Source organism: Podarcis gaigeae (assembly GCF_964106915.1).
Source record: "Podarcis gaigeae genome assembly, chromosome: 17".
Classification (NCBI taxonomy): Eukaryota; Metazoa; Chordata; class Lepidosauria; order Squamata; family Lacertidae; genus Podarcis; species Podarcis gaigeae.
Window position 1 is genome coordinate 1,568,677 of NC_139694.1, and position 21,876 is coordinate 1,590,552.

The window sequence follows — 21,876 nt, forward strand, 5'->3', positions numbered from 1 at the left end:
CTACTAAAACCTCACTGGATTCCTACCTATTCTGAGTCTTGAAGGCCAATTACAGCATCTCACCTGTGATGTTCTCCTTTTTCTGAGCTTCAGCCTTTTTACCTTTTGTCCAGAATGAAAGGGTCAAATGCACTGCGCACTGCTGTTAGGCACAACATCACTCAACCCAGTTTTTAAAGATTTCCAGCTACATGCTAAACTGTAGTCTGATGAAAGCCTTGGACAAAATTCAGTAAAACTGAAAATTCAGACTAAAATAAAGTTAAGTCCATTGCAGACAACCTTGACTGAGGCGAAACTTCATCTATATCCATTTCTCACAAATATGGTAATATGAGAGCTAAAATGCATATTTTTCTGGTTCTATTTTCATGTCGTGGTCCCCTGATCTAAGCCCCTATCATCCCCACTGATGCCCACTTTGCTTCCGCATCAGGATTTCTCTCTATTGCGTTCCTTTTCAACAGATCCCATTAAATCAGGGATACTGGACATTATGGTACAATGACACCGGGCAGCCAAACAGACCTGTCTAATTGCTGATGTCAAGCAAAGAAAATTAAGTCCCCTTAGAGTGAAGGTGAAGCTTAATGTGCTGGTTACATATGGGCACTGAGGAATCACATAATGAGCACTTTTCACAGCATTCTCATCCCTCCCCCCCCTCAAAAAAAGAAACGGCAAAAGAGGTCTCTCTTTGCATCCTGCATATTTTGGCTCAGCCCCAAGAAATATACAATATTACTGGCAAGGCACACCTAGCTCTTGTGCGTCCTTTCCAATTTGCCAGGAGAATGGATTTACAATTCTAAAACCATCTGCTGCTCTTTTGATCATCACACTGCACCACAGCTGAAAGCAGGATGATTACAAAACGCTCACGAGATATTGCTCTTAAATCCGAGCGTGGAATACAAGATTGCGGAGGCAGCTGCATGCAGCAAGCAGTTTGCACGAGGCCTCCCACCACGGGGGTCTGGGGCTTTTCATCATACCAGCACAAACTGTGTGGGGTGGAAGTGTGGGGGGTGAGGAATGACAGCCGTACAGCGAGAATCACGGAGATAAAGTGGGGCGTTCATGACACAAACAGCTTGTTACTTTATCCCTCTTCATACATTTGAAAGAATGTGTATGGACCTTATTATTATTATTATTAATATACCGCCCTATACCCGGAGGCCTCAGGGCGGTTCACAGAACAAAATCAAATCATAAAACCACAAAATATATAACGAAAATTAAAACCCAATAACAGCCCCCCAAACCCCCACATTTTAAAAGGGCATAGAATGTCAATCAAATCAACCAAAGGCCTGGCTAAAATGGAACATTTTTGTCTGGTGCTTAAAGGTGAATAATAAAGGCACCAGGCGAACTTTCCCAGGGAGAACATTCTACAAACGGGGAGCCACTGCAGAGAAGGCCCTGTTCTCATGCTGCCACCCTCCGGACCTCTTCAGGAAGAGGCACACAAAGAAGGGCCTCAGAAGATGATCTCAGGGTCTGGGTAGGGGCACATGGAGGTTTGTAGTAGCGGGGAGTGGGCTTGCGTGGGCTGGCCCCATACCTGTAATGCACGTACATATATTTTATTCACTTTTATTTGATAATATTTACACACTGCTTGCTAAAAAGAACCAAACAAACTGAAAGTGGTTTCCAAAGACAAGGCATGTAAGCTGAGCCCTGACCTCTGCACACGCTCCAACATTTATCTGATGAAAATACAAATGTCCTACAACAAATTATTATGTGTATCCAACCGTGGCCCCAGCCACTCTGGGTGGCTTCCAACGTACATTAAAACGTAATAAAACATTAACTTTCCTATACAGGGCAGCCTTCAAATGGTTCAGGGGTCGGATAACTGAGACCTGCAGCTATAGGGCGGTACAGTGGTACCTCGGGATGCGAACGGGATCCATTTCGGAGCCCCGTTCGCATCCTGAATAGAACGTGAGGCGCGATGGCGCATCTGCGCATGCGCAGCTCGCATTTTGCCGCTTCCGCGCATGACCTCATTTTGAGCGTCTGCGCGTGTGGCGAAACCCAGAAATAACACACTCCGTTACTTCCGGGTTTCTGTAAATCTGGAACTGCCCCTGGAAGATAGGGACACTTGGAGGGTCTGCCTCTGTGTACTGAATACGCTTAGAAGCCGCCTTCAGACCTTCTTCCTCAACAAAAGTCACAAAGAAGTGAGGCAGCTTTTGAGTTAATCAGAAATCTTAATAACACTGAATATTAAGGAATGGGAGAGGGGGGGTGAAGATGAAAAAGCCAGGTCTGCAGACTGCAATTGTTTTAAAGTAGAATGTGTTGTGCAGTTTACTTAGATTCGAGTTTGCTTGGTGCAAAAAAGTCTTCCTTTGAAAATATAAACATGAGCAGCTATTTGGCTCTGACTCTAGCACTAAATGAACACTGAGTTCCCCTGTGAGCAGAAATAAAGAAAAAAAGAAAAGCACGGTCTTTTTTCTGTTAATGCTACAGATTAATTTCAGGTGGTGCAAAAGTCAATTGAAGGCAAATTAGGTAGCTTAATCCAGTGGTTGGAATGCATGTTCATTCCCCTATAGGCAAAGTCCCATAATTAGGTGGTAGACTGTAATATTCCTACACTTCTATTATTACTTTCTTGCACGGCTACGTTCGGTGCTTTCCAAAACAGACCACCCAAGATTTATTTGCACCAAGCACAGCCTAAACTATTAAGTCTCCTGATCCATTTTAAGAGTATTATGATTTGCAGATTTTGGCTTTTGCATCTTTAGAATTCCCTCACCTCCAATTTTTTAAAATTTTATTTGCAGAACATCCAGCTTGATGAACCTGAAAACTTACTTCTAGTTGGCCCTAATAAAAGTATTGCGCAACTATTGCTACAGGATTATCTCTTGGCACTCTCTCACAGAGCTTCTGTGAATCGGGGAGGGAAAGACTGGGATACGGTAGCTGCATGGTGCCTTGAACAATTTAGAGGCAGTGTAAGGTTTTGTTGTTGTTGTTTAGTCATTTAGTAGTGTCTGCCTCTTCGTGACCCCCTGGACCAGAGCACACCAGGCACTCCTGTCTTCCACTGCCTCCCGCAGTTTGGTCAAACTCATGCTGGTAGCTTCGAGAACACTGTCCAACCATCTCGTCCTCTGTTGTCCCCTTCTCCTTGTGCCCTCCATCTTTCCCAACATCAGGGTCTTTTCCAGGGAGTCTTTTCATGAGGTGGCCAAAGTCTTGGAGCCTCAGCTTCAGGATCTGTCCTTCCAGTGAGCACTCAGGGCTCTCATTTCCTTCAGAATGGAGAGGTTTGATCTTCTTGCAGTCCATGGGACTCTCAAGAGTCTCCTCCAGTACTAGAATTCAAAAGCATCCATTTTTCGGCAATCATCCTTCTTTATGGTCCAGTTCTCACTTCCATACATCACTACTGGGAAAACCATAGCTTTTACTATACGGACCTTTGTTGGCAAGGTGATGTCTCTACTTTTTAAGATGCTGACTAGGTGTGAGGTTAAAAAGTATCAAATTAATACATCCCAATTATCCGTGTAAAGAAGACTTAAAATTGTAGGCACATTCACAGGTAAGATAAAAATGTTCACCAGCAGGAAGTCATTTCCCAACACATCCCCTGACATACTTGTTTGCAGAATCACGGTGCTGCTGTTCTGGCCAGTTATACACCTCTAAGAAATTATTATTCTGTCCGAGCAAAGGGGCTAATTGCAATGCTGACCTGGACGTTAAATGGCTCTCACTTAGCTACTCTCGGTTAGAGCCAAGAAAGTATTCCACCCCTCACCCCACCTTTGCCAGGCTACTTTTCTGAAGAGTCCCCAGCTCTGGTTTTCGGCACATTTTGGCCTTTACCCGGCACTTAAAAGAAACACTTGCCCTGGGCTCTTGCACCCACCCATGTCAGGCTGATTAAAAAAATGCAACACACTTCTCTCAGGCGGCAGAACAAAGTGTCAGTGACAACTCTTTCTCATCTGAAGTGTTCCTCCACAGGTATTAATTAACCGTCACTGTGTTCAACAAGCCTCAGATGCGCCGCAGAAACAATGACAGGAGCAGCTTTGGCGCTTCTCCCGCACAGAGGGAAGGTGCCGTGAGCTCACACAATGATGGGGGTCAGGGGTTTGGGATTTTGTTCCTTAATCTGAGAAACTGCTTAATCAGATACTGCAAAACAGAAGCCAGCTGCAGGGGGAATGTGTGGGGTTTGCAGAATCACCTCTGAGTAATGGAGAGGGAGGGGGGGGGAAAGTCTTCAGAAAAGCTCCAGATTAGTGGTGGGGCACTTCTTGCAAACAATACGTTTCAGCATCGTTCTGCGTGAAACTGCTGGGGGGGGGGGTACGGTACACCAAGGACTGAGGTGCAGTGTCATCACAATTCTATATCTTTCTATCTTTTGGTCTCAGGGAGGCAGCTGAAATCCTAAGACAATACATGGAGTAAGTTCTGGAATAAAAGGTAAAGGGATCCCTAACCATTAGGTCCAGTCATGACCGACTCTGTGGTTGTGGCGCTCATCTCGCTTTACTGGCCGAGGGAGCCGGCGTACAGCTTCCGGGTCATGTGGGCAGCAGGACTAAGCCGCTTCTGGCAACCAGAGCAGCACACGGAAACGCTGCTTACCTTCCCGCCGGAGTGGTACCTATTTATCTACTTGCACTTTGGTGTGGATTTGAACTGCTAGGTGGGCAGGAGCTGGGACCGAGCAACGAGAGCTCACCCCATCACAGGGATTCGAACCGCTGACCTTCTGATCGGCAAGTCCTAGGCTCTGTGGTTTAACCCACAGCGCCACCCGCGTCCCTAGGTTCTGGAATAGATGTGGGCAAATAAACAGAGCTTAAATCAAGGTAGAGGTGCTGCAAGGTGTGAAATCCTTGGCTCTGGAAGGAGATTTACCACTGGGTCAATATGGGGTGGCACCCCCCCCCTTGAAAGACCAAATATTCAGTTTCAGAATTCTCCTGGACTCAGCCCTAGGGAAGCCCTCGTGGCATTGGTAGTCAGGAGTACACTAGGGCTGGCCTACCTATGAAGTGATGTGAAACAATTGCCTCAGGCGGAAGGCTTCCTTTGGACACACACCGCCACAGCCACCTCCTCCATGCCCAGCCAGCCCCTCCCTTTGCTGCTGCCTGCCTCCTCTCTCCTCCCCCCCCCCGTGCATGCCCAGCTGCTTGCCTGCCTGTTCTGGTCCTAGGGGCTAACCAAGAGGTAAGATCCAAGTCCAGTCCGAGCTTGAGGGTGCGGTATAGAGGCTGTCCATGAGGCTGAAGCAGGGTCCAAGGCAGGGAGTCGTGTGAGGTCAGGAACTCCAGCAGAAGAGGCAGGAACAGGCTACCAACAACGTTGCTCCCGCAACTTGGGACTGGGGCTGGCCGGCTTTTATCTGCCCTGAGGCACAGGGCGGCCCCGATCCTCTGGTGACTCGCTTCTCCTGGCCTGGAGGCGAGCACTCCTCCTGCGGGAACTTAGTTCCCTCCGCCTCTCTGCCCTGAGCCTCTGCAGCTCAGGAGAGGCCGGAGGGTTACTGGACCCAGAGGCAACCTCAGCTTCCCCTGACGGAGCTGAGAGTGGAGCACCTGCAGGCAATGGGTCCTCCATCACCTCCGGAGCCAGAGCGGGCTCAGCTGGTGCTTGCACCTGAGGATCCAGCACAGGTGAGGACCCTTCAGGCTCAAGTGCCAGCCCTGGCTCAGCTGATTCTGGAGGCAGGGAATCCTGTGCAGGCTGGGATCCCTCAGGTTCAGCCTCCGAGTCCGAATCCCAGGCCATCACACTGCCTCTGCATCCACATACCAAGGAGGTGGCCTGACACAGAAGAGGTGGTGACGTGGGGAGAACAGGCAATGGAGGAGGCAGCCGTTGCGGCAAAGCTGGTGGTATTTTCAGTTTTGCCTGAAGTGGAAAAACATCTCAGGGCAGCCCGTTGGATGGTATACCTCCCTACCTGGAAAGGTCTAACCTAGACATATAGTCTATATCCTGGTCATATCCATAAAGGTAAAGGTAAAGGTACCCCTGCCCGTACGGGCCAGTCTTGCCAGACTCTGGGGTTGTGCGCCCATCTCACTCAAGAGGCCAGGGGCCAGCGCTGTCCGGAGACACTTCCGGGTCACGTGGCCAGCGTGACATCGCTGCTCTGGCGAGCCAGAGCCGCACACGGAAACGCCGTTTACCTTCCCGCTGGTAAGCGGTCCCTATTTATCTACTTGCACCCGGAGGTGCTTTCGAACTGCTAGGTTGGCAGGCGCTGGGACCGAGCAGCGGGAGCGCACCCCGCCGCAGGGATTCGAACCGCCGACCTTTCGATCGGCAAGCCCTAGGCGCTGAGGCTTTAACCCACAGCGCCACCTGCGTCATATCCATAGACTACTGCATTTCACAGTGCATGGGGGTTGCTTTTAAAGACAGTTCAGAGTCTCCAACTATGAGGAGAAAGCTTTGTTTATAGTGACCCCATGGCTCTCAAATTCTGTGCCAGTGAATTTGTGGCAGTCTCCCATACATCAGGGATTCGGGGGGGGGGGGGCTTTAAGACACTCCTCTTCCAGCTGGCATTTTGGGACTTTTTTGATTGATATTTTTATTGGCTGGACAGTAGTTACTGCTGTCTATGTCTTATTGGTTTTTACTTGTGTTTGTGAATCCGATGGTTTTAGATTTTATAATATTTTATTTCCCATTTTTGCCATTTTTAATGCTGGAAGCCACCTTGGATGGGCACTGTCCCAAAATATGTGCTAGAAATGTTTTAATAAAAGTAAGTGCAATCAAGTTTATGTGTAATCAAACTGGGACAATCATTCAGTCCTTTGATTCCCTTAAACCACATTACAACAAAATGGTGGCAATACACACACACACATATGTGCACGTGCACAACACACACATATTTTTTAAAATAATCACTAAAACAATCCAACATAATTACTGATTTGAAATTTCATCATACAAATACCACTGAAAAAGAAAGGTTACTTTCAGTATTAGCTAACAAGAATTCAATTTTTGCCAATTTGGCCATTAAAAGATGCCTGAGGAGTTGCTCCAAATATTTCCATCTGACCTCCTTGTAAACAGAGAAGCAAATAATGATAAACATCTTCAACTATACACTCCCCACTAACGGATTATAAGGAGTATTTGTAAAACTGTCCAACCCCGCCAAAGGCGTTTGGTGAAACTATAAGTGGGTCATAACTAATGAAAAACCTGGTAAGATCTGTTGGATAACTTTGGATGCATTCATCCCTGAAAAGGGCAGATCCGGCCAGGGTTGCACGTGATTTGCGTCCTTCAAATGTGTGCTAATATAAAGCGAGGAGACTTGAACAGAACCTAGGCATAATAGGGTGTTTTTAATTATGTTATTTGTATAATTGAAAAAGACTGAACGATGGGGGTGGAGACGCTCCTTCAGGTCTCTCAACTAAAGCACCCATGACAGATGGCCATCCAACCTCTGCTTTAAAATCTCCTAGGAAGGGGAGCCCAGCATCTGCTGAGGGAGTCTGTTCCACTATCCAATAGCTCTTACAGTCAGAAAGGTCTTCTTGATGTTTAGTCAAAATCTCCTTTCTTGTAACTTGAAGCCATTGGTACCCTCCAGAGCAGGAGAAAACAAGCTTGCTCCATCCTCCATGTGAAAGCCCTTTCAACATTGGACGATGGCGATCATATCTCCTCCGAGTCTCCTTTTATCTATCCTATCATGAAGTTCAGTCTCAAGCCTGACAGGCCACTCAATAACAGCATCTGGAAACTTCAGTGGGTACAAATTGCCTTCAAAAGTTGGAGGGAGCTTGTGACTGCTCCACAAATCAAGGCCAATGATTTGTTTCCAAACGTTCAAAGAAGTTCAGGGCTAGAATGCTTTTAAGAGCTGCTTCCCCCTATACCATTTTGCCCATCCCTAGAGTCAACTAGGACAGAGGCCCTTCTGTGTCTCCCATTAAGCAGACATTGGTGAGGACAAGTGAAAGGGCTTTCTGCGTGGCGGCACCAAGACTGTGGAGCTCCCTGTTCTGGGGTTTCACCACCAGGTAAAGCTTCTCCATTGAGGTATGGATTTGGTTTTCAGTCTAATATCAATTTATTATGGCTTTGGTCACCACTGATTCCACGCCAAGAAATCAGACTCGATAAAACTCAATCAGTGTTTTGGAGTGATGCCAACATTAAATGTAACATCTTGCAAGGTGTTAACACATGATACTACAATAAAATGAAGCTTATTACTGTATTGTTTCACACACTCTATTTTCTCGTCAACCAATAGTGAGGCCCAATCCTGAAAGCCTAAACCCCAAACTAAGCCGGGAAGAACTATGGTCGTTCAAAGATTGTTCACGCACATGTGTTCATCGATTAGCACCTGCAGGTGAATCAGATGGCGATTTCCATGCCCCACACACTATTAGAAACCAGGCACCCATTGACAAAATATGCATATCATTTCAGGGCCAGTTTATCATTGATGCTTGCTCCATGCAAGAAAACATACTGGGACAATTGTCACATGGAGACACCATTTGTATAAATTAATGTGGCCTTTGCCAAGTTGGGGCCCTCCAGATGTTTTGAACTGCAACGCACATCAGCACCCAAGCATCATGGGTGCCTGGGGGCTGCTGGGAGTTGCAGTCTGGGAGTTGCCGGCGTTTGTCCACAGACAAGCTTTCTGGGTCATGTGGCCAACATGACTAAACCGCTTCTGGAGCAACAGGACACCGTGACGGAAACCAGAGCGCATGGACACGCTGTTTACCTTTCTGCCGTAGCGGTACCTATTTATCTACTTGCACTGGTGTGTTTTTGAACTGCTAGGTTGGCAGGAGCTGGGAAAGAGCAACGCTCACCCCATCACGGGGATTCGAACCGTCAACCTTCTTATTGGCAAACCCAAGAGACTTAGTTGTTTAGACTACAGCGCTATAGGCAAATCCCAATCCCAAAGTCCTTGGTTCCCTAGATATACTGGGTTTTCAAAGCACCCTTTGTTGACTTAACCATGGTCACACAGATGCTCTGCTCACGCATTAGAAAAATCTAAACACATCACAGGTGTGAGGCTGCACAGGTCCATGTGCACTTGCACAAATCCCCTCCTTCAACCCAGGCTTGTTATCATTTGTTTCCCAAAGAACTTGATGTTCCCAGATAAGCCAAAGACTTTTCTTTTTTTTTTGAAATGCAGAAATCCTGCATTCCAGCTAAGTGATTAACAAATGACAGATAAATAATCCCACAGCTGAAATGTCCACAGAAAGCAACTTTGTATACAGTACAAAAATTACAGATGTAAACAACAAGGCCAAAGACTCTCTGGTTACAGCATGCCATTATTTCCCATTATAATAAATCTCGCAGAGGCTCAGCTATAAAATGATTATTCTGGGATGAAGGTTAGCCTAGCATTTAAATGGTCCCACCACTGAAATTAATGGGGATTACAAATAAATCGATGAAAAGTGCATCTTGTTTTGGTTTTTACCACAAATGTAAACAACCAGAAATTTAGAAATAAAACAATGACAGTCTTTTAAAGTTCCACTTCCTTTGCAAACAAAAATTAGTCAAGATTCAGCAAACATTTAACAGATGACTCATATCAATGTCACTTTTGAATAATCAGCCGTATTCAAGAATCACATTTTCATGTTTGCATTCTACCATGCACTATGTGTTTGCTTGTGTGTCTGTATGTACTGAGTTTATATTTTACATACAATTAAGTTTGTTCAAGTTGGGAGGAGCTAGGTATTTCGGAATTGCATAAAGGATACCCAGTGTTAGAAACACAGATATATAAGCTAATCACCAAATGGCACCTTAAACCTAGGTTGCAGTTGTCACAATGTGGGCACCATTTTTTCCAATGAAATGTATTAATTATTATTAACTTTATTTCTATACTGATATATATATATACACACACACACACACACACACATATATATACATATATATATATACACATACATACACACACACCTAGCCTAGTGTGCTCTGGTCCACGGGGTTATGAAGAGTCGGACACGACTAAACGACAACAACAAATACGTAAAAAATCAAAGGAGTTTACAAGACATTGAAACATCAAATAAAACAATCAAGAATAAAACAAATTTCAAGTTTCAGACCCTTCATATTGCTTTCCCCATATTTTTTACTACTTAATTTATATACTTGCCCCGCAGCAGAAGTTTTCTGAGAAGCCAGTGTGGTCTAGTGGTCAGAGTGTCAGGCTAGGACCTGGGAGGGCAGGGTTCAAATCCCCACTCAGTCATGAAGCTCACTGGGTGAGCTTGGGCCAGTCATAGCCTCTTGCCCTATCTCACAGTTGTAGGGATTAACTAAGAAGGGGGGCGAGCCATGTACGTCTTGGAGAAAAAGGTGGGAGATAAATAAGCTATTCTGCTTACCTGCTAGGAAAACTGGAGGGGCCAGCCAGATGGAGATGTCAGTTGTCCACCTGGCATCCACAGATCTCCATGTGGTTGCAGTTTGACCCACACCAGTTGCAAAATGTGCATGGTGCCTGAGGGATTTCTAACATTGAGGATACAAATCTAAGGAATGTTTAGCAAGATGTAAGTGCTCACGTCCTGATCTAAGATGGGTTGCACCAGCAGAATGATATGGGTATAGGCTTTGGTTCCGGTTTTTTTTAATTATTATTTTTAAAAAAGAGGAAAGGAGAAGGGAAGAGAGGAAGATGAGCCAGGTGTGGTTGTTGAAAATAGTAGGTCCTCTGTTGGTCGGGAGAGATTGTCACAGTGCTAAAGGTAAGTTATGAATCTGGATATTCTTAGTTTGAATTTGGACCCTGGCATGAACTCACTTGGTGACCTTAAGGCTCCAGCCTTTCTCAACCTGTGGGTCCCCAGATGTTGTTGAACTACAACTCCCGTCAGAGTTCAGGGATGATGGGAGTTGTAGTCCAACAACATCTGGGGACCCACAGGTTGAGAACCGCTGCATCCACCTGATCTTAAGAGGATGGTTGTAACAATTGCTGAGAGAATGTGAACACAAAATAGCTGTAGAAATATGAAGGGTTATTTAGGGGTCCCAGTTTGGAGAACACTGAAAGGCTACAGGTGTGGTGGACCAGGTGTCCAGAATCATAGAATCTTAAGAATTGGAAGGGACCCCAAGGATCATGGAGTCCAACCCCCTGCAATGCAGGAATCTCAGCTAAAGCATGCATGACAGATGGCCATCCAACCTCTGCTTAAAAACCTCCAAGGAAGGAGAGCCCACAACCTCTCGTGGGAGGTCAGTCTATGAAGAAGAAGAAGAAGAGTTTGGATTTGATATCCCGCTTTATCACTACCCTAAGGAGTCTCAAAGCGGCTAACAATCTCTTTTTCCCTTCCTCCCCCACAACAAACACTCTGTGAGGTGAGTGGGGCTGAGAGACTTCAAAGAAGTGTGACTGGCCCAAGGTCACCCAGCAGCTGCATGTGGAGGAGCTGAGACGCGAACCCGGTTCACCAGATTACGAGACTACCGCTCTTAACCACCTACACCACACTGGCTCCCCAATGCATTCAAGACACACCTAAAGTTAATGAGCAGTAATTCACAATTTCCTGATCAGGCTATTGTCATAGGAAGCCTCAGCCAAAGTTTAGGGGCAAGACTGTGTGCTGGAGGGAGAGGGAAAGTACGGAGGTAAGCAGAGTAAGGGAAATTGATGTGTTCAAGAAACCAGGGCGGAGGGTTTAATATCAAATAGGGGTTCAAAGTAATGGCCGCAGGGTTGCTGTGCAACAAATATTTGGCCTCTGGAAGCAGCCATTTCGCGGAATGATTTGAGTCTCTCCAAGACAGACATTTCAAGAGCCTATACAGCCTCATACAAACACAGAAGTTCATAAATAGCAAGCAAGATTAAGACAAAATCCATCGCGCAAGAATGTCAAACACCTACCTTTGAGTCATAATCTTATAGGCATCTGGCAGATAACAGCGGATATTCTCCATCTGAGCAGGATCAGAGTCGCAGATTTTATCATCCGTCCTGCCATAGTTGGCACTTTCAATCATGATAACATCTGTTCCTGGACAGCGCAGTTCAATTGGGTAGCTTTCACAGGAGAGTTCCCTTCGGACCACTGCCATCGGAACAGGGGCACGGCTGAAAGCTGTAGACAGGAGAAAAACCTCTATGTTTAGCATGCAGAGTCAGGGATTTTGTTTCATAACATGGACATATGCAGAGTTTTGTGGGAAAAGTTTTAAATGTGCAGCGTCATTTTTCTAAACTGCTTGCAGAACTGGAAATCTCTCCCCCCCCCACCACCTCCCCAGTGGATTTTAAACACACACAGTGCTAATAGTGTTGACGTGAAACCCCAAAGCTGTTTAAAATGTATGTAATTTTTTAAATATATTTTTTGCAAACCAGACCCACTCCAAACGCCACGAGAACTGTGAGGTCAGCTGCCCTGTGGGGTTTGAAATGCTGCCCTTTTGAGATTTTTAAAAATGAAATGCACTTAACTTACTAAGATACAGTGGTACCTTGGGTTAAGTACTTAATTCGTTCCGGAGGTCCGTTCTTAACCTGAAACTGTTCTTAACCTGAAGCACCACTTTAGCTAATGGGGCCTCCTGCTGCCTCCGCGCCACCGGAGCACGATTTCTGTTCTCATCCTGAAGCAAAGTTCTTAACCTGAAGCACTATTTCTGGGTTAGTGGAGTGTGTAACCTGAAGCGTATGTAACCCGAGGTACCACTGTATTAAGGATCCAATTTTCTCCCTCTTGAAATAAGTGGTAAGTGAAGCTACCAAACACCTAAAATAACTGGGGTCTGTTCTATCCCAAGTCAGTCCTTAAAACAGGATACGGAAAACATTTAACATTCTGGCGACACCAAGAGCACTGGAGTATAAACCCCTTCTTGTTATAGCAGTACCAGCAGTAGTGATAATAATAAATTGTCACATTCTTAAGAAAAAAACAAAAAACCAAGCAAAAGCAAAACATTGCAAATGACTGCAGGTGTCCCTAGAAAGTTAACGCTGCTCCAAACTGGTTTGGCCTGAAACAGCAGTTACAACTTTTGTAGTGCAAACTTACAACACCCTTTTCTTATTCGAAATTTTCTTCTGGATGAGGTATATTGGACCACTCTCCTTCCATTACTTCCTATGAGTCCAGTATTTCACTTCAGCCTTTTTTGTGTTTATTTTCTATTCTTCTGCGAGTCCTGTATTTGACCTGTGGATCTCTTCTGTTTGCTCACCTGGGCTTCCCGATAGCATAGCTGTCAACTTACAGATTTGAAAATAAGGGACCAGCAGCCTCAAAAATAAGGGACCAGCAGCCAAAATAAGGGATTTTCAGGGCACGGGTATGTTCAACTTCTGAGCCCCTCAGAGTCAAAGGCAGAAAGCCCAGCCAGCAGCTTCTCTCTGCTGGGAAGCGCTGAGCAAAGGCGAGTCCCCAGGCAACGCGGCCAATTTGATGGGCACAAGGCATGCAAGCTCCACCCCGAGTCATTCTTAGACTCCTTATTGGGTGAGCAACGCAGCCAAGCAACACAGTTGGAGCCTCCCTCCTCCCTGGCCGGCAAGGAGGGAGGGAGGGAGAGGAGCTGCTTCCTTTGAAACCCGGGAAATTTAAGGGACATCATCAATAAGGGACAGCAGTGGGACATGGCGCTGGGATAAGGGACTTTCCCGCCAAATAAGGGACGGTTGACAGCTATGCCCGATAGCCCAATCAATAAGTTATCTTTGTGGGGTCTAATTATACCCTGTAATGGCATCTGTAGTTTCTGAAATGTGACACAAATGAAATCTATTTTTCTTTTATAAAGTGGAGCCATTTTGAAATCAGTAACCTTTATTTCCAGCTTGGACTTTTAAAGGGCCCCATTAGCAAATTGATACCCTGCCGAAGGATATATTTACATCTATTTGCAGAACATAAACCTCAACTCACTTGTGTTCCTTAATAAAAATTGGGACAAAATTTCCTGTTTCAACACACCAGAAACAAGCAAAACGTCCAAATACATCAAACATCCCCTTTGCCTTTGCATTATCTGTCCCATTCCCAACACAGAGAAACTTGGGTCTGGTGCAGATGTAATGTTTGTTTCCTGCCAATCATAGACTGAAAACTGGGAGCTTTGGGAATTAATGTATCTCCCATTCACACTGGGCTGATTTGCTAACCCTCTTCACTTCCCAAAATTAGGATGCCTCACAACCATGATCTACAGATCTTCCCCAAACTAGGACATCAATGTCTAGTTTACAAAAGAAATATGGTTTGTTTAAGCAACTGTGTACAGTGGTGTGCAAAACTATGGTAAACACCAGGAAGGAAATGGAGGGAGAAAAATATCTCTCACAAACAGAGGTGGCAGGTGGCAGAATGATCCTGGATTTTAGCCACAATAGCAACAATTTTCTCAAGCAATGACAAACCTAGACAGCATCTTAAAAAGCAGAGACATCACCTTGCCAACAAAGGTCCATATACTTAAAGCTATGGTTTTCCCAGTTGTGATGTATGAAAGTGAGAGCTGCACCATAAAGAAGACTGATCACCAAAGAATGGATGCTTTTGAACTCTGGTGCTGGAGAAGACTCTTGAGAGTCCCATGGACTGCAAGAAGATCAAAACTCTCCATTCTTAAGGAAATCAGCCCTGAGTGCTCACTGGAAGGACAGATCCTGAAGCTGAGGCTCCAAGACTTTGGCCACCTCATGAGAAGAGAAGACTCCCTGGAAAAGACCCTGATGTTGGGAAAGATGGAGGGCACAAGGAGAAGGGGACGGCAGAGGACGAGATGGTGGGACAGTGTTCTCGAAGCTACCAGCATGAGGGAGGCAGTGGAAGACAGGAGTGCCTGGCGTGCTCTGGTCCAGGGGGTCACAAAGAGTCGGACACGACTAAACGACTAAACAACAACAACAACAAAGCAACAATTTTGTGTAGTCTTACTGCTGAGCAAGAGGAAAAGAGAACTTTGCAACTGATACTGTAGAGAGTAGAACACATTATCTTCATAATACAAGCCTCTGTGTGTTATTTATTGGGGCGGGGGCAACCACAGATTGACCTCTTTTGTGTAGCATTGGGAAGAAACCTGATCTTGTTTTACATCTACTTTGAGCCTTTCCAACTTAACATTTTATTTGCGTCTGAATCAGATCTGTTAGAATCTGTTAAGTTTTGCTTGCTCCCCACTGCATATAACAGGGAATCTAAAAATGGCTATAACTTTAATTTTCACAGAAGCGGGTGCTTTCTTTTCAGGCAAAAGGGATCCTCTAAGGTGGCTGAAGCCTGCCAAAATGCAGACATTTTGTGCAGAGGAGTTTATTTTTCAAAAGAAAATGGGAAAAAAAACAAACCCTTATAACCATTTTTTTTCTCTCTGCCAGAATTGGATGCAATTTGCAGCCATGGTTGACCTCTTTGAGGGGATGATTCCTGCCAAATGGAACAGATGATCTTCCACACTTGACCATTCTGAAGTGTTTAAGATATAAATCACTTGAACTTTCCTAGTGTTTTGTGGGCAGTCATTCTGAAAACTGGTGACATGAAGGAGGTATCCCCTGGGTAAGTGGGTAATATTAGGCTGGCAATGTGAAACACAGCTGGGAGTTTACTTAAGGGACCAGTAGGCCTAGTTGAGTGGAAAAAAGTTCCAGACCTACAGGAGCAAGGAAAACTTTAAAACATCCTTTCAGCAAAACTTAAAAGAAAGCTACAATCCAGATGGTACTTAATGCAAATGCCATCTCCAACTCCTCAAAAGATTCCCTCAATGGTGTCTCCAAAATTTTTTACATATCACTTGGGAAGACAGGCAAACTAATGCCAGTGTGCTGGAAGAAGCAAAGATCACCCGTGCTGAAGCAATGATTCTTCAACAGCAACTTCGTTGGACTGCTCATGTTGTGCGGATGGCCTGATTATCATCTTCCAAAGCAACTATTCTATTCCAAACTTAAAAATGGAAAGTGTAATGCTGATGGACAGCAAAAGAGGTTTAAAGACTCTCTCAAGGCAAATCTTTTTTTAAAAAAAGTAGTATAAACACTGACAATTGGGAAACACCGGCCTGTGAATGCTGCAATTGAAGAACAGCCTTTACCAAAGGTTTCATGGACTTTGAAGACGCTCAAACTCAGGGCGAAAGGGAGACACACACTATGAAGAAGGCACGTTTGGCAAACCCTCACCATGATCAACTCCTGTCCACGCATCCACTGTGGAAGGATGTGTGGATCCAGAATTGGCCTCCACAGTCACTTAAGAACTCACTGTTAAGACCATTTACAGATAGGTAGCCGTGTTGGTCTGCCATAGTCAAAACAAAAAAATTCCTTCCAGTAGCACCTTAAAGACCAACTAAACAAGTTTGACTTAGTTGGTCTTTAAGGTGCTACTGGAAGGAATTTTTTTGTTTTGTTAAGACCATGTTCATGGAAGACAATCTTACTTAGCTATGAGCGATCACCAAAAAAAAGAAGAAGAATGCATGCTAAATAAGATGTATATAGACTACACTAAAATAGATGCTGGCAACGTCCCAGTCCAAGGGTTGATGTGCTACATGTGTTCTGGTTATGTGCTCAGGCAGCAGTAGCAGGGCTATTGCTGGCTGCGAGATGCGCCTGGAGAACAGCAACCTATTGGCAGGGCCTGGTTTGGCAAGCTAGCTCCACCTATGAAGAAGATCTTTGCACAGTTGGAGCTGGTTTCCATGGGAGGGAGCACCTATCTATCTGAAGGCAGTGGGCCCACCCTGCTGGGGCAGCCCTAAGGTGTGATGAGGGTGAGTTGCCTCCTTCTGGGCAACTGGTTGTGAATGGGGTTGCGCGTAGGTGAGTTTGAGTGCCAACAGATCAGGGTACTTGAAATCTCCCATGACTACTGTATGTCATTTCAGAATGTTTGGTAAAATGCTCTAGGCAAGGCTCCATCCAAGTCTTCAGTCTAGCTTGGAGGTCGATAGCAGACTCCCACAGTAAAGTCACACACACGCAGACTGGCTGGATGCAGAAGAGTCTTGGGGGGTTCCAGCTGGGGAACCCCCAAGGGAAGAAGGCTCAGAACCAAGGGATTGGCTTTGTGGGGAGTTCAAGATGGAGACTCATAGGGACCAAGGCTCAAGCTTCAGCAACGGTTTTATAGAACATCAGGCTGGAGAGACGGTGACAATACAGGCTTGTGGAGCAGTGGCGATGTCCAGGACTGGCTCTGAGGGGCGTGCATTTTGCCACACCGATGCTTCCTCAAAATGGAAGTCCTTGTGCCCTGAAGATGGAGAGGAGGATCACAGAGCCATTACACCACAGAAGCAACAAAAAGGCTTTTGCTATTAGCTGTGCTCCCACTGGAGTCTGTGGCATGCTACGTCCTGATCTATTTCTGGCTCTGCGAAAGGATCCACAATTTATTTTAAATCAAAAGTTGCCAACCGTAGTTAACACGCTGAATAATGTACACTTTTTCTTTAGACCAAAGACTAATGTGTTCCTGTGCGCATGACCTCACAGAGCCATTCATGTTACATTAATTATTAGATGCTCTTTACACATTCCACTGTAGACGCCTACACTGTAAGAGACGACAGAGGCAAAGCTTATGAAAACATGCTGAAAGTGTTTGAGTGTATACTTATGAAGATGAAAGCATGTTGGTCCCCTCCCTGGCTTTGTATTTCAAAGATCTGCCGCATCTGAATACAAGGGCAATAATAACAGGTTAAAATGGGGAGGGGAGTTGTGTGGACCTAAACAAGTGTTGTTTTTTTTAATTGAAAAATAAGAAAACAGAATGACCTTCTCCGATGCTTTCCAATGATAATCTAAAAGAGGTGTTTCATCTGCAAGGGTTGTGAGTATAGATTTCTTTTACGGCCATTGTAATATGCAGTTTAAATTATAACAATTAATAAATAATAATACCAGGTTGCGTCATGCGAGATGCTTTCCCCAGATTAAATTAAAATTGAAAGGTTGAGAAATGTTAGGCAATATTGAGAGATTTAGGGTCAAGAGAGTCTAAATGAATAAATTAATACATAATCACTGGTGACACACACAAATTAATTCCGCTTTTGCTTCAGTCCCATAACTATATCCAGTTGGCATAGTCTACCAGGTTCTGTGACAAGCAGCCAACATCTAAAGCCACGCTATAAAGCTTTGGAGCGGCATTAGAGAACCCTTGGATGCCTTATTGTACATTAGTGCAGCAATGAATAGACTAGCTGAATTGCCAACAGAGCTCTTTGGTGACCACCTCCATCCCCCTTCCAAATGGAATACTGTGTCCACTCACCCAGATAACTCTTATTGGTTGCCAGAGACGTGGCAAAATGAACCATTACACTGATATCTGTTGTTTTGGCTGGGTTCTAGAAGCTCTGGTTATATGCCAGCTGTTCTGGCAATCTGGATTACTCTTCAGGGCAGCCAATGGCCATCTGTGTTTTGTGACAACCATCCAAGTAGGGCTTGAAATGGTAGTGGGTGTTTATCAGCATGTGCGTATTTGGAGGAGTTAAGAGACACTGTTGTTGTCGTTATCGACTCATCGATCCCTAACATACATTGACTGCCCCGTTCTGGCACTGTTCCTGCACCTACAGATCTCTAGATAGTAACCATGAACACTTGAAGAGCCACATTCCTTCTTTCATGACCATTTGAGCAGGAAAAGGTGTGTGATTACACGGTGCTGTGTAATTGCTCTTCTTCTTATGGACTGTGTGCCATGGGCTTTCTGAGACGCCTCATGAATAGCCGAAGGCTGAGTGGATAACCGGGATTTACTGGCACACATAACTTTGTGAACCCATCTCACTAGGATCATGATGGACTTTTCTGAGCTCCTGAAGAATAATGCCTTTGTGTGACTTGAGCTGGGCCAGAGTATTTTCTGGTGTACAAGTCCCCAGTTCCATTTTTTTAAATTTTATTTATAGTTTACCAACAATACAGTTACTCACACACTGATAATAAGAAATACGTTAACCATTGACTTCCCTTCCACCCTTCCATGGTTTCACTGACTACCAATTGCTGCTGTGATTATAATCAATCCATAGCTTCTTTTTCTCATTTTATTCTCAATATCCTTTTACTGCTGAATTTACTCGAAACCTACTAGCGATTTAACCTGTTTACAATAATTCTTCATATAATCTACAAACATTTTCCAATCTTCCTTAAAGGCTGTTTCGTCTTGGTCTCTAATACTACTGGTTAGACTTGCTAATTCTGCATACTCCATCAGTTTCGACTGACACTCCCCTTTCACGGGAACTGCCCCCTCCCGCCATTTTTAGCATATAGAATTTGGGATGCATGAGTACCATACAAAAACAAACTCCTTCGATTCTTTAGTACAGTGGTTTTCAACCAGTGTGCTGTGGCACCCTGGGGTGCCTTGAATGGTGGTCAGGGGTGCCACGGGCAACATTGGCCTCTGTCCCCCTTTCCTTCCCTCCCTCCTCTGATGCCTTCTTGCGTTTCTGCCTCCCAAAGGCTTGCACAGCTGTTTATTGCAGCAGCCCTGGCTTCAAGCTCCGCAGGCAAATGGTGGCTCTCTTTGGGGCTCAGAGACCAAGGACAGCAGCAGCAGCTGCCCAGAGGACTCCCAAGGAGAGGGGAGAGCAGAGGAGGCAGAGGGAACACTCCACAAAGGAGGATGTTCGAAAAAGGGCGAGAGGCTGCCAGGTCTGCAGGCAAGGGGTGACATAACTGGGCTCCTGAGCCCCACACGGGTGCCGCAGAAGGAATGTAGTTGGTCAAGGGAGCTGTGGACTCAAAAAGGTTGAAAACCTCTGCTTTAGTACATTTGACTCAATTAATCCTAAAAGAAATGCTTCTGGTCTTTTGTGGAGCATCCTTTTAAACATTTTCCCCATCTCCTTACGTCCCCAATTCCTACCCTGCCTACATATATTGGTTGTTACTGACATGGGGACACCATGCTCAACAATTTCTTACACCAGAACACAGCACTTGACCAGATGTGATTTTATGATGTTCCAAAAAAAAATTATATACCACTTGCGGGTTTTTTTAACCCCCCCCATCGCAAAGCAGTTTACAAAAATAAAGGGAGGGTGTCTATGAAGCAAACAGATAATTCTCTGAAGTTCATCGCCCAGACTTCTTATTTTTTCCCCTTTTCATCTTGAGTATGTCAGAAGCAAGCTGGACTGGGAGAAAAAGTGCCCATGGCAACAGAGCATAGAAAGATCAGGTCAGGAAGGATTCTGTTCTGCTTGTGCATATACCCATTAATTGCAAAAGTTAGCCTGTCATGGACTGGTTGGACGCAAAGGAATGGTGGAAATAACCAGCTGGGGGACCACCAAGGGAAGAAGGCTCAGAGCCAAGGGACTGGAGGTGGGATAGTGATGAGTGGCCAAAGGGAGAAGAGGGAGCAGACTGGGAGGTGTCGGAAGCTGAAGAGATAACAGGGTTTAGGGAGCGGGGAGAGCCTGTGGCAGACAGCAGCCCAGAATCAGATGAAGATGCTGAAGCTGGAGAGTAGTATGAGGGAGGCCAAGAGGCAGAGATGAGTCAAGATGGTGAAGAGTCATGGGTGTCTCCCCCTCCTGCTGTGACAAGCTCCACTCCCAGAACCATAAGAGGCAGAAAAATGGAACAGGAAAGGTTGGCTGCTCGGAGTCTCCAACTGCTAGGGGAAAACCCTGTAGAGGAGAGAACTTCAGACAGCTGTGGGAGGCGGGTACTTCCAGTCTTGGCAAATGATCCATGGGGCAAGACCTACCAGGGATGAGCTGCTGTGCTCATTAGGCCTGGCAGCCCACCAAGTCTGTGCAGATCGTGCGCCTGCTAATTAAGAATTAATTCCAACTTGAATGGTGCAATTACTTCTGGATTGCTCCAGACCTAGCCTTCCTGATTTCCGCTTTATACATGAATGGAGCAGGCACGACTGAACAAATGTGGATGCTGATCTCACAATGAGCAAGAACATGCAGGTTTGTGCTTCTCATCTCAAGCCTCACATGGCAGTTCTTTTACTGTTTATACAAAGGGATTGGGGGTTCCTCTTTTTTGGTACACAAGGATAAATTCCATACACAAAGAGTAACCTATGAATTGGTCCTAAATCAATGGCTAAAGCAGCTTTAATTTGAAAGTATTCTCAACTGATAAAAAAACCAGTTGAGTTTCACTTCAGGAAGAAGCTGGAGGGTAACAAACGTACTCTAAAATGAAAATTATATTCCTCTACTGTTTCCTTGGGGAAAGATTTCTCAGCAAGGTTTTATGAGAGCACTTCAAGCACACACAAAGGGCCAATGATAAAAGAAACCCACGTATGAAGGAAGACCATTATTTCAACTTGTTCAGAACAGCTGGAAAGATGGGACTGGTGCGTTTACTTACACACCTTTCACTGCTCCCAAATGCCAACGCAATGTTCCTAAATATTCCACAAATTCATAAATTATACATAAATTCCATATACTAAAACTTTTATCGGCTTTTCAAACAACTAGAGCACTGTTAAGTGGCCTTTGAATTTTCCCTTTCCCTGCCTGATACCTGCAATAGAACACGTTGGAACATACCTGTAGGTTGAGATTTTTAATTGCATGGAACTAAGTCAAATGCTCTTAAGAGCATTATGGGTTTGGGTTCATTATTCCTAGGCAGTAAAGCAAATTTGTTGAAATATAAAATGTGTTTAAATATAAAACCATTGGCTTGTTTCACACAATCATCTGGTTGCCTCATCCCTCCCTCCGACAGGAAGGGAAAGGGCAGCCAGGGTAATTTCACAATCGCCATATATTTCCAGTCATGACAAAGCTTAGGTA

The 21,876-nt window shown here is 45.0% G+C and overlaps 1 protein-coding gene across 17 annotated transcripts in view; it reads right to left on the reverse strand.

Annotated features, from left to right (window-relative positions):
- The window catches only part of ADGRL3 (adhesion G protein-coupled receptor L3), a 526,579-nt gene that overhangs the window by 301,796 nt on the left and 202,907 nt on the right, over nucleotides 1-21,876 (reverse strand). For all 17 annotated transcript variants that reach the window (XM_083718335.1, XM_083718333.1, XM_083718332.1 and 14 more), the window contains exon 4: nucleotides 11,963-12,176. In XM_083718335.1, the coding sequence (XP_083574461.1) occupies nucleotides 11,963-12,176 (214 nt within the window). The remainder of the gene's footprint in view (nucleotides 1-11,962; nucleotides 12,177-21,876) is intronic.